General features: G+C 51.6%; 1 protein-coding gene and 1 non-coding gene across 2 annotated transcripts in view; both read left to right on the top strand.

The window, feature by feature from the left end:
- Positions 1-670: 670 nt before the first annotated feature.
- On the top strand, positions 671-742 carry TRNAC-GCA. Its single transcript has one exon. It is a non-coding gene; the product is annotated as a tRNA-Cys (tRNA).
- A 4,491-nt stretch (positions 743-5,233) lies between these two features.
- Positions 5,234-12,060, top strand: part of IGFBP2 (insulin like growth factor binding protein 2) — a 28,917-nt gene continuing 22,090 nt past the window's right edge. Inside the window, exon 1 of the mRNA XM_040228544.1 lies at positions 5,234-5,740. Within this exon, the coding sequence (XP_040084478.1) occupies positions 5,323-5,740 (418 nt within the window). The 5' untranslated portion in view covers positions 5,234-5,322. The remainder of the gene's footprint in view (positions 5,741-12,060) is intronic.

Genomic DNA, 12,060 nt, shown 5'->3' with positions numbered 1-12,060 from the left:
TGAGGAACTCTCAGTCTCCCGAGCATCAGGTAATAACAACAGCACAGCTGTCTGTTGTTGAGGGCTGTGTGCCAGGTAGAGTGTGAAGGACTCACTTTGATCATTTCATTCACTCCTTGCAGCAACTCTCTCAAATGGGTACTATTATTATTACCTCCTTATGACAGATGAGGAAACTGAGGCTCAGAGAAGGGAAGTAAACTTGTCCCAAATGACGGAGCCAGGGAGGGGAGGAGTTGGACATGAATCCAGACAGGCCGGCTGCAGCGCCTTCTCTGAACTCTTCCACCAGCCTCCGGTGCTCACATTGTCATCCGATTCTTTCCCTTTGTGTCCTCTCCTTTTGGTCACTTTAGAGTCATCCAACTCGATTCAGTAACTTCTAAGAGAAAGGGTTGCACAAAAGCCCAAGCCAGCACCTGCAGAGAGGTATGTGGTAAAGAAGTTCTGAAGACAAAGATGATGATGGTGATCTGATCACGTTGTTGCCCTGGTACCCGATGCTCATTTGGGAAACCCTCACAAAGCAGGCAGCCTTGCCTTTATTCTTCAGTTTGCATATTGGTTATTGGGGTTTCCAACCACTGGATCAGAAGGTCCTCTTGCCTGTTTATTTTGTTTCAGGATGCATCAAAGAGGAGGTGGATAGTGCTGGTCTGGAGGAAGGGCTTCCCTGGTGGCTCAGATGGTAAAGCATCTGCCTGCAATGCAGGAGACCTGGGTTCGATCCCTGGGTAGGGAAGATCCCCTGGAGAAGAAAATGGCAACCCACTCCAGTATTCTTGCCTGGAAAATTCTGTGGATGGAGGAGCCTGGTGGGCTACAGTCCATGGGATTGCAGAGTCAGACATGACTGAGCAACTTCACTCGTTCACTGGATGGATAGAGAGTAGAGGACACTTCCTCTGCTCAAGCAATAGTCTTAACCTTTTCTCTTTTCCCTTCCTCTTGAAACAACTACAATTAAAACCTCCATAATAAAAAAGGTGGCAACTCCTACATGCAAGATGATTTTAGGTGCAACTCAAGATGTATAATCATGATACATGGACATGACATTACATCACATTATATGACACAATTCCCTTTGCAAATTCCTCCTTTTCTATCATTAGAAAGGTGCTCAGCTTCTTCAGTCATCAGGGAACTCCAAAATAAAACCATAATCAGATACAATTATCAGAACGGATACATTGAGAAATGATGGAAAATGCCAAGTGTTGGTAAGGATGGGGAGAAAGTGTAACCCTCATAAAACTGTTGATAGGATGTTAGAGTCATACATTTATTTGGCAAGACTTTCTGGCTAGATCTCCTAGAGCTGAGCATTGGTACACTTCATGATCCAGAAATTCCACATCCAGGTAGGGAGGCCACAAAAATGTGTGCCTAACAGGAGAAGGGATGAACAACTACATGCAAGATTATGGACAAATCTCATGAGTGTAGGGCTGAGCAAGGGAAGTCAGAGACAAAAAGACTATATGTTGTATGTTTTCATTTATATGAAATGTAAAAATGGGCAAAACTCATCCATGCTAGTAGAGGTCAGGATAATGGTTTCCCTTGGTGGGGCCGTAACCACTAGAAGGCAGCAGGCAGGGGTCTTCTGCGTGCTGTCAATGCCCTTCATCTGGTTATATGGGATTCCTCAAACATTCCTCAAGTTTATGATACCTGTACTTTTTTGCATGTATGTTACATTTCAATAAAATGTTTTTAAAACTATTCCTCTCCTTCCGATGACTTAAGGGGGAAAAATTTCAGCTTGGGTCAGGCTTGCCTTTACTACTGCTCTTTAGACTCGGCTCATCTTTTGTTAACCAGAGGAGTATGCCAGCCTCAGAGGCTGCAGTAAGCAAGAGGTATGCAACTTGAAATGAGTAACATTGTTTTGTTGTCGTTGTGTTTATTTTTATGGTTGCTATCTATATATGGCCATCCATCAATACTGGTTTTCCATTTATGGTAGTGATATAAAGTTGCATTAAAAAAAGCTTTAAGTAAAAAAGGAAAAAAAAGGGGGATTGACTTTCATTAAGAAAATATTATGTAAATAATAGTACAGGTGGTACTTAGTTACGGTAAACCTTGTGAGGGTGGGGTTTGTGAAGCACTTTTCAAATGGAAAAAAGGCAGGGATTAGGGGGAGGGGAGTAAACCAGTTGCAGCCTGTCCCCATCTCTCAGGGAGTCCTTACTGCCTCATCCTTAGCACAGACAGGCTCTCAGGACAAGCCTAAGGACATCACAGAGGAACTCATGAGAAATGAAAAGGTAGATATGCTCTAGGGGGCTAGGAGCTGAGTACCTGGGTTCACTCAGGATTTATTCACTCTGTGCGTAGCAGGCGCCGTTCTAGGCCCTGGGACTGCAGTGATGAACAAAACGGAGGAGTCCCAGGCCAGCTAGTAACCTGCGTGGGGTCTTGGTCAAGCCCTTGCTCCTCTTCCTGAGACTTCAGTCCACTGAGGATGTTCTGTGATTGAAGCCTCAGCACAAGCTGGTCTATCTGGAGTAGGACTGTGGACTTCAGGGTGGTTAGGAAAGGACTTCAAAAAGATGGGGCTGCTGGTAGCGAGTGAATGTGCATACACAGAGAGGAGGATTACTCTTAATCAGGGAACAAAGGGAACCGGTGGAGGATCTTCAGACTCATCAGAAAGAAAACTTTTGCTGAGCACTTGGCATGTGTCAAATTAGCCTTACATTGCCCGCTCATCTCCATGGTTCTGGGCTAAGAGAGTAAGAACTTTAAAGGAGACGGAAGAAGAATGCGTCTCAAAGATAAGTGAGGAGCTGAATGAATGAATGTCTCTCCTATCCTCTCAACAGCGTCATGACTGAGCCTTACCTTTCATCTCTAGCTACTGGTCACTGCAATGGCAACTGATTATCAAGGCCCTGAGAGGAGTATTTCCAGAAACCACACTTTTCATTCATTCAGTACATTTACTGAGTGCCTACAAAGTGCCAGGCACTATATTTTAGACCTGTTTCCTGTCCAATCTGGCAGCTACTTGCCACATATGGCTAGAAAGTATTGAATTTTGGCTAGTTCAAATTGAAATGTGCTATAAGCATAAAATTGGCACTTTCCAGGTGGCTTAGTGGTAATGAATCTGCCTGCAATGCAAGAGATGTGGATTCGATCCCTCAACCCGAGAAGATCCCCTAGAGAAGGGAATGGCAATCCATTCCAGTATTCTTGCCTGGGAAATCCCATGGACAGGGGAGCCTGGCAGGCTACAGTCCTTGTAGCTGTAGCCCAAGTATACAGTCTTGGGTTGCCAAGAGTTGGACACAATTGAGCACACACAGACACACAAGCATAAGATACACCTCAGAGTTTGAGGATTTAGTATGAAAAAAGGAGTTTTAAATCTCTAATAACTTTTAATATAGACTACACCTTGAAATGATATTTTGAAGAAACTAAATAAAGTATATACTAAAATGGGTTTCATCTATTTCTTTTTACTATTTTTTAACATGACTACTATAAAATTGAAAATTGCACATGTGGTTCACGTTTGTGGTTTACAATAGATTTTTATTGGACAGCATCATGCCAGAGTGTGTCTACTCTGAAGATGCTCAGACTCTAATGGATGAGACCAATAGAAACAAATGTTACAAGGTTGGCACAGGACGCCAGGGCACACCAAAGAGTGACCAGCAGCTTCCCATGCCTGTCTCTTCTGAGTTCCATCAGATCTGCACTAGATACAGCGCTGTGATTTCCAGAAGTCCAGCTCTGTCTATTTTACTCCTCTGCCCAAACACGGGTGCTGCACCTCCCTGCCCATTATATGAAGCCAAACCTCCACCCAAGCCAACCGGATTTCCTGCCAGTCCTCCCCCTGCCTCCGAGCCTTCCTTTCTCCATCCTTGCTTTCCTATTTTCAGGACCTTGCTTTAGCTGGTCCCTCTGGCTCAAGATGCCCTTGCTATGCCTGTATGTCCCCTGGTAGAATTCCAAGCTTCAATTTAAATTCTGATCCACCCCTGCAATCCCCATCACCTTGCCATTTAAACATTTCTCCTCCTCAAAGCCTCTGACAACCAGTTATTTGTTCGTCTCACCAAACTCACCCCCATAACATTGTTGGTTCCTTAAGATCAAGCACTTGCCCTCCTGGGGCATGGTGCTAACTTTCAAGGCCAGGTGGCCACGTGGAAGGGTGGCATGGAGGTATTGAGAAATTAGACCCAGGCTGGAGGCAGTTCAATGGTCCTATCCCTACCAAGAGAATCTGACAAGAATCTTTGTTAGGGTCACAAGAGATGTGTGATAATTAAAGTGGGGTCCAGTCTGGAATTTCTGAGTTGGGGACAGCTTGGATGGATGAATCAGTAAATCAAGCTGAACGGTGAAGGGAGGCCATTCTTGTTCACCTGCATTTATTGGAGTGAGCTCTAAATGACCTTACCACAGGGCATTCTCCCACACCTGGAAAACTCATCTGACCTAAGACCCCTGAAGCAAGGTGTTCTGTCCTGCAGCAAATGCCTTCAGACCTGGAGTGGGTGCGGTGGGGCAGGTCCCCAAGGGATTCTTTGCGGAGGGAGGGGGTGTGGAGCCGAGTAAGCCCGGAAGAGGGGAGATTTCTTAGTGTCCAGAAATTGCATTTCAGGTACTTACACGTTACCAGATGCCTGCAGGGCTGAGAAACTGCAATGGTCCCTAAGAGGGGCAGTTCGGGGGTAGGCTGATCTAGAGGACGTGAACAGCCTCCTGACTCCTAAGTCACTGTCCCAAGCAGCACGTCAGCAGTGGGGGAAACCTCGAGGATGGAGGCAACTGCTGGGAGTAGACCGAAATCTACTTGAAGGTCATGCCTGACGTCCTCTGCATTCCCTCCAGCAGTGAGCCCAGCGCCGGCCACATGGGAAGCGCACAAAGTCCTTCCGAATTGAACCGAAAACAGGAGACAAAAGCACCCACTCCTGCCCACTCCCGCGTCGATCTTAACCCAAACCCCCAAGTTATTCTTTTTCCTGGAGTCAGGGAGCCCAGGGTGGAAGTGCGTGAAGGGACGGAGGCCAGAGGGTGTAGAGGACCCACGTTGCCTGCGAGGAGGTGGCGATGGGCGAGTGGGCGTGCGCGCACGCAGAGGCCCGCGCGCGGGAGTGTCGGGGGGAAGGGGGTGGTCTCCAAAAGGAGGAGGGGAGAAGGCAAGGGGGCGGGGAGAAGCAGGGCCCTTTAGGACCCGGCTGCGGCGGCGGGGGTGGAGAAAGAAGCGGAGGAGGCGGCTCCCGCGCTCGCAGGGCCGTGCCACCTGCCCGCTCGCTCGCCGCCGTCGCGCTCACCGCCGCCAACATGCAGCCGAAACTGGGCGGCCCCGCGCTGCTGCTGCTGCCGCCGCTGCTGCTGCTGCTGCTGCTGGGCGCGGGCGGCGGCGACTGCGGGGCGCGCGCCGAGGTGCTGTTCCGCTGCCCGCCCTGCACGCCCGAGAGCCTGGCCGCCTGCAAGCCCCCGCCCGGCGCCGCGGCCGGGCCGGCCGGCGACGCCCGCGTGCCCTGCGAGCTGGTCCGCGAGCCGGGCTGCGGCTGCTGCTCCGTGTGCGCCCGGCTGGAGGGCGAGCGGTGCGGCGTGTACACCCCGCGCTGCGGCCAGGGGCTGCGCTGCTATCCCAACCCGGGCTCCGAGCTGCCCCTGAGGGCGCTCGTCCACGGCGAGGGCACTTGCGAGAAGCACGGCGATGCCGAGTACAGCGCCAGCCCCGAGCAGGTTGCAGGTAACGCGGGGCTGGGACAACTAGTTGGGAGAAACTTAGTGGGCGGGGGGGAGCCCGGCTAGCGGCCCTTCTGGAGGGAAGGAGTGTGCGGCGGGACCTCAGAGACCGTTTTAACGGAGGAAGAGCAGGGTCCTGGGCCGGCTCTGGGTGGGGGTTGGGGGGTTGTTGGGAGGGGGACAGACCCGAAAGTCAGGTCCGGGGAGAGGAACTGGAGTTGGAGATCGCCGGCTGCTAATTTAGTGGGGAATAATACGGAGAGAGAAGGCATCCCTATTACCATAGGCTTCCCTGGTGGAAAGTACTCGACTTATGTCGAGGGGGGGATTTGCCCGGGAGGAGGGTGCTGGTCAGATCGGTGGGGGTAGGGGCTTGAGACTTATCTGGGGCACCACTTGAGCTGGTGGTCGCCGGCCGAAGGTTCCCGGAGAGGTCCTGGTGGAGGACGCTGCCCGGGGTGGGGGGGGGGGGGTGCGGGGGCGGAGGCTGGCGGGTACCGGTGACACCAGGGACCTCTAGTGAGAAGGGGACGCTAGAAGAAGGCAGCGGCGCATTGAGGTCCCTTCCTTCTGGGATTGTGAGGTGAGAAGAAAAGACCTGTGCATACTTTTTGTAGGGTGGGCTGCCTAGGAGTTTAAAAAAAAAAAGGAACGCTGCTATTTTACAGAGAGGACGAAGAAGGCGCTCGCTTTTGTGTTGGGTGGAATGATAAAAGAGGAGCATTTGGGAGGCGAAAAGGAGACCCCAATCGTTGAGTCACTGTAACTCAAGCCAGGTCGCCGGCTGCATGCAGTCTGGGGCGCGGGCAGGCTTGCCGCTCATTTTAGCATCTGGGCCCCCGGGCGTCCGGGCGGGAGGATGCCCCAGCCGGGACGCAGCTACCCTCACCGGAGCGAGATGTCGCCCCCCGCCGTCCCATCCTAATTGACGGAGCTCTTCCTGTCCCATAGAATGGGGGCTCCGAGATTCTTTGTCAGGAGCTCTTAGCCCCCGCCCCCCGCCCACAAGTTTTTGTTTCTTATTTTTGGACACAACCAGACTATATCTCACATGTTTTTTTGTTATTGCTGTTGCGTGTTTTTTTTTTTTTTTTTTAATTACAAAAGCCTCCTGCTTCAGTGGTTTGGAGGAAGCTGTAATTATTTTCTTTCCTCTTGGAGACAGTGGTGAAATGTGTTCACTGCCTGCTGCCGTTGTTTAAAAAGCAAGCGAGTCTGACCAAGTTTCTCAAACTTAAGAGACATTTACAAAAAGAAAAGGAAGGAAAGAAAAAGGGAAAAATTCTTGCTCCCTTCTTAGCTTCTGTGGTCTTGACCCCCTCCCCGCTGCGCACCCCCTGCCCCCGTTCCTTCAGCCTGCTGTTATTTTTTGCCTGTTCTCCTTGAGAAGACAAGTAGGGATCAGAGTTGAAATCTTTTTTCGGTCGCATTTTGACCTTGAGTGTACAGCAAGTTAGGGCTTCCTCCAGCGGAACCCCTCGGTCCCTTTCTTCTGGCTGGGGCTTGCCTCCCTCCCCAGCCTGCCTGGAGGTTAACCCTTCCCTCCAGCTTCTCTTAGAAAGCGCTGATGCCAGGGAAAAGACTTTGCAAAGTCCTTTCACCGCGGGCGCCCATCCCCCAGCCTTGCGTCCGCGGCCCTCCTCCATCGCCCGCTAGCACCCCGTGGTCCACCGGGAGGTACTGTGGTTTTCTGAACTGAACTCTGACAAACTAAACATCTCCCCCAGCAGGGTGAACTTTTGTTCAAAAGGCCTCCAAGTTCATAGAATCCTTTGGATTTTGACTGTTGTAACCAAGTGCGGTAGTACACGTCCTTCTTAAACGTTTTAGTATTTTTTTTTCTTTCTTCGTTCTTCTTACTTTCTGCCTGAAAAACCAACTCTCCTGCCTCCCAACCCCCGAGGCAGGTTAGGGTTCTTCGGAAGGGACCCGATGCGGGGAATTCTCCCGGGCGCTCCTCCCTGCAGTCGTCAGGGGAACTCGGGGACAATGGAGTGAGTTCACGGGAAGAATGTCACCGGATTTTCTGCCTGGTTATGGGACTCCTTTCCGCCAGCTAGCCCCAGCTGCCTCCTCTGCCTGCTCCCAGTGGCCAGACAGCCGCCTTCCGCATTTTTCTCTTGTGCTGCACATTGGGAAGAGGGGACACCAGGGTTGGGGGGCGGGGAATGTGGGGTGGAAGCTGAGTGGGTGCCCTGGAAAGAAGTGCCCAAAGCAGGGTGTCTGCAGTGTGAGGAGGGCTGGGGGGAAGGGGACACTGCTGGGAGAAGCCTGGGCTTGCTGGGGTAGGGGGGAGGCTAGGGGGGCTGGGGGTGCAGGGAAGAGAGAGGGGGAGTTTGGAGGCTCCTGTGCAGGAGAGGGTCCTGGGCTGGGGCAGGAATTGGGATGCTGAGTGAAGAATGCGGAGGTCCGAGTTGGGTGGGGTGGCCCAGATGAGACCTTAGCACTGAACGCCACTGCCTCCACTCCATCACCGGTCTCTTCTCCCCGACTCTGAAGAATAACGCCCCCCGCCATCCCAGCCTGCTTTCCTCTGTGAGCAGGTTGCTTTTTGAGAATTTTAAACACACCCTTCTTATTTCGAGGCAGCAAACCCCAGCAGTTCCGGCTTTGCTGTTAGCTCTTTTGTCTTTGTTCCCAGGACTCAGGGGCTGTGCTGCTGGCTTCCTGGGGATGGCTGGGATGCTGGGGGTGGGGCTGGGCACATCAGCGGGTGCTGAGCTTGCATCCCATGGGGGTGATGGGCTGGGACCAATTGGTTTCAAAGAAACCCAGAAGTCACACGGAGGCGAGGCGGGGGGCTGGTGTGGAGGGGGTGGGGGTTGGAGTAGGTGGGCCTGGAAGAAAAATATCAGAGGGACCCTGAGACCTGCCTGAAGTCTGGACCTGAGAAATGTGTGGGTGTGTTCGGTAGCGGAGTGTGCAGAAGTGCCTAGAAATGTTAGGGAAAGAAAAGGAAGCAGGCCTGGGCCGGTCCGGGCCCTTTCAGAATTCAGGTCCTCGGCCGGGCCGGACTGGCTCCCTCCAGCATCTCCCCAGCCTCCTTCCCCGCCGCGGACAATGCCGGGGATTATGCCGAGGGGCGGAGCCGCCCAAGTGGCCGTCTGGCCCGCTGCACTTATAAAGGTGCTATAGAAATGTGCAGTCATTCAAAGTCCCAGGGCAGGCGGGCCGGCGGGCGGGCCAGGGGAGGCTTTGCATCTGCAGTTGCTGGGGCAGCATAAAGGGGGGCAGAGGCGAGGGCTGATTTACAGTGGTTCAGTGCAGCTTCAAAGAAGGGGGAGAAAAGCAACGGGACTTCTGGCTCAGAGCACTGCTTTGCATCTTGTCTTGCATAAATTTGCATACTGAGTTCAAACTTGTAAAACAGTCTCGGGGAATGAGTGGGACCCACTGTCACTGATTGCTAGCATCACTACCTTCCGGCCCCCCCACCCCCACCCCCTTCTGGACAGAACACCCAGAACTAGCTCTGCTAAGCTGCTCTGCCTGAGTATGTTGGAAGGGAAGATGGGGGACTAGAGGGCTGCTGCTCCTGGGTTCTTCTGGGGAGACCGGAGACTTATAGTTCCTGGACTACAGGATCAAGCTGGGCGTGGCTCTGGGCGCTATGGCCTTGGAGGCAGGGCTTCTCTGGAGGGTGTGACTCCCCAGGTTCTGAACCAGCCTGGCAGAGGCAGGCTGTGTTGGAGTCTTTGCCTGCAGGCTCCCTGCTCACCTTCCACTCCTGCCTAGAGTTCATTGAGCTTGTTCCCTTTGTGCAGAAATAATGACCCATGGTTGGATGGCCTCACTGACTCAGTGGACATGAGTTTGAGCAAATTCTGGGAGATGGCGAAGGACAGGGAAGCCTGGCATGCTGCGGTCCATGAGGTTGTAAAGAGTTGGGTATGACTGAGTGACTAAACAAAAACAATGACCCCATCTATTCCTTTGATGGGGTATTCGAGTGAGCTTTGAGGGAAAAAAAAGTCCTATATAACAGTGTCAGAGAACTTAGAGAAACAAAACCAGAGGTAAGGAGCCTCTGAATTAGCATAGGTGGTGAAGTCCAGGGGGAAAGAAGAACTTGTCTGTTGTGGACATGAGTGTCTTTCTATGTGGTGGAAGGCATGCAGTTGGATCTTTCCAACCACTGATGGATCATTGAGTTTCCTGGCAGGCATAGGGAAAAGGGAGGTTTCGATTTTCTCACTGTTAGCTTACCTTAGCACTCAGCTTTAAAATACGTTTTCATGCACATAGTTTCTTTGGGGGAAATTATTCCTGTAGAAATGCCTGCAGGGTAGCTGTTACTCAGAGTCATCAGCTGTTACACACTGAGGGTGACTTTGAGAACATCTTTGTTCTCTAGCCCATTGATCAAGTTAGCTTCTAGTTTCTCAGATTAGCTATTCACTGCCATAGAAAATGGGACACACAATTGCTAGTTTTGATATGAGCAAGTTCCAAAAATTCTTGGTTTAATGAAATGCAGGATTGCGGGGGGTGGGGCGGTGGGGGGGTGGAGGGGGAGTGGTGACGGTAGTGGGCAGGAGGGCAGGGCAGGGCAGGGCAGGACATGCTAAAGGGAATGAGGGAGAAGCAGAAAATGAACAGGCTTGGGCCCACGTTTGGTTTTGTGATTGGTCCTCCTCACATACTACAAAACTACTGGAAAAAAAAGAAAAGTTTGGTTATCATTATTATTGTTTTTAAGGAGACTGCATATCCAGGGACTGCATTTAGTTTTAGTCTTTCTGCTCTCTGTCCACCTCTGCTTTCTCCAGCCTGTGAACTGTTCTCTTCTCCCGTGCTTCTCCTCCTGTGGCTCTAGAATACTTTGCTGGATGCTAAGCAGAACATAGCTTGAGAAAAAGTGACGTGGGCAATAGATTGGCTCAGCCATCCTCAGAGATCCAGAAGTAGATGGAGACCACATAGATAATTGGGGATTGGCATGTTTGAACCAAACCTGATTCTTAAATGAGAAGGGTGGTTAGCTGGCGGTGCAGGAACTGGGCTTGGCTGGGGGTAGAGGGAGGAAGCCTTATCCTCCCAGGGGGTTCCTGCTCAAGCTGCTTCTGCCACCGCCAAGACACAGTGAGGTTATACTTCTAATGCCCCCAGGACGCTGGTGGTCTGGTTGGTAGATGTTCAGAGCCCCTCTGCTTCTCCTTGCAATCTCTGGCCAGTTCGCTGAGATGGCAGGCAGCCTCCCATCTGTCCCCGTCCTGGTTGCAACCAACTTCTTTGCCTGCTTCATCTCCTGTCTTAACAGCAACCCTGTGAAGGAGGCCTTTTACCTACATTTCACAGGTGTGGACTCGGGCTCAGAGGAGGGGCCGCCTTAGCAGGTAAGTAGTGAGGTGAGAAGCTAACTTGGCTCCCTTTCTTCTGAACCCCTCTGCCTCCATGGCCAAGCGGGGGAGTGGGGGCCTTTGACAGCAAAAGCCTGTGGCCCCATCAACCAGAAGGTTTGTTCCTAGACACCTGCCACATGCAGGTGATGCCTGGGCCACTGTCCGTAATTTGCATTCCCTCCACTCTTTTGAGAGGCACAACTGGAGCTTGGGGATTTCAGAAATGGGAGTGGCCAGCGTGCAGCAGCCAGGAGGCACAGAAGGGCCCCAGCAAAGGCCTCTGGAGAGGAGCTGCTGGGCAGGGGATGATGGTGGAAGCAGCCTGGCCTTGGCTAGCGGATTGACCTGCATTCCGATGCAAGCCTGTCTCTCTGAGAACCTGAGTGATATGAGTCTTGTCCTTTGATGAAATGAGGATGATTGTATTTCTCAAATGGGGTGTGTGTGAGGTCAGCTGTGATAATGCAAAATGCCTGGCACATAGTAGGTTCTCTTAGCTGCCTTAATCTTGGCAAGCAACGTCTCCTCTCTGATGGTTAGTCAGCCAGCCTTTAAAACAAAGGCCAAACTGGCTATGTCAGACAGGCCACTTGTCTCTGCAGGTTGTACCCGGCGTTGCGGGGCCTCATCCTGGTATGAAATGGCTTTGGTTCAAACCCCAGTTTTCTACCACATACTTGCCACCCAAGGCAAGAGATATATTTTCTCTGAGCCTCCGTTTCCTTATCTGTAAAGGAGGAATTGATAGCATCAACCGCGTAGGGTCAGGTCTGCATGTGTGTATATAAGTGTGTAAAGATAAATAATACATATAAAGCCTAAGCACTTGGGTGTAGTTTCTTTTTGGAATGATTCACTTGATTTCCACCTCTCTGTCTATACATTGGAAGCATCCGCATCGGATCCACTTTTGCAGACTGTAATGGTGCTGTTTGGAGAAAAGGTAATGAAACTGCTTTCCACGTGGCATAAACCCAGTTGA

The sequence above is a fragment of the Oryx dammah genome, unplaced genomic scaffold, assembly GCF_014754425.2.
Source record: "Oryx dammah isolate SB20612 unplaced genomic scaffold, SCBI_Odam_1.1 HiC_scaffold_27, whole genome shotgun sequence".
NCBI lineage: Eukaryota > Metazoa > Chordata > Mammalia > Artiodactyla > Bovidae > Oryx > Oryx dammah.
This window is presented reverse-complemented; position numbering and strand designations above follow the sequence as displayed.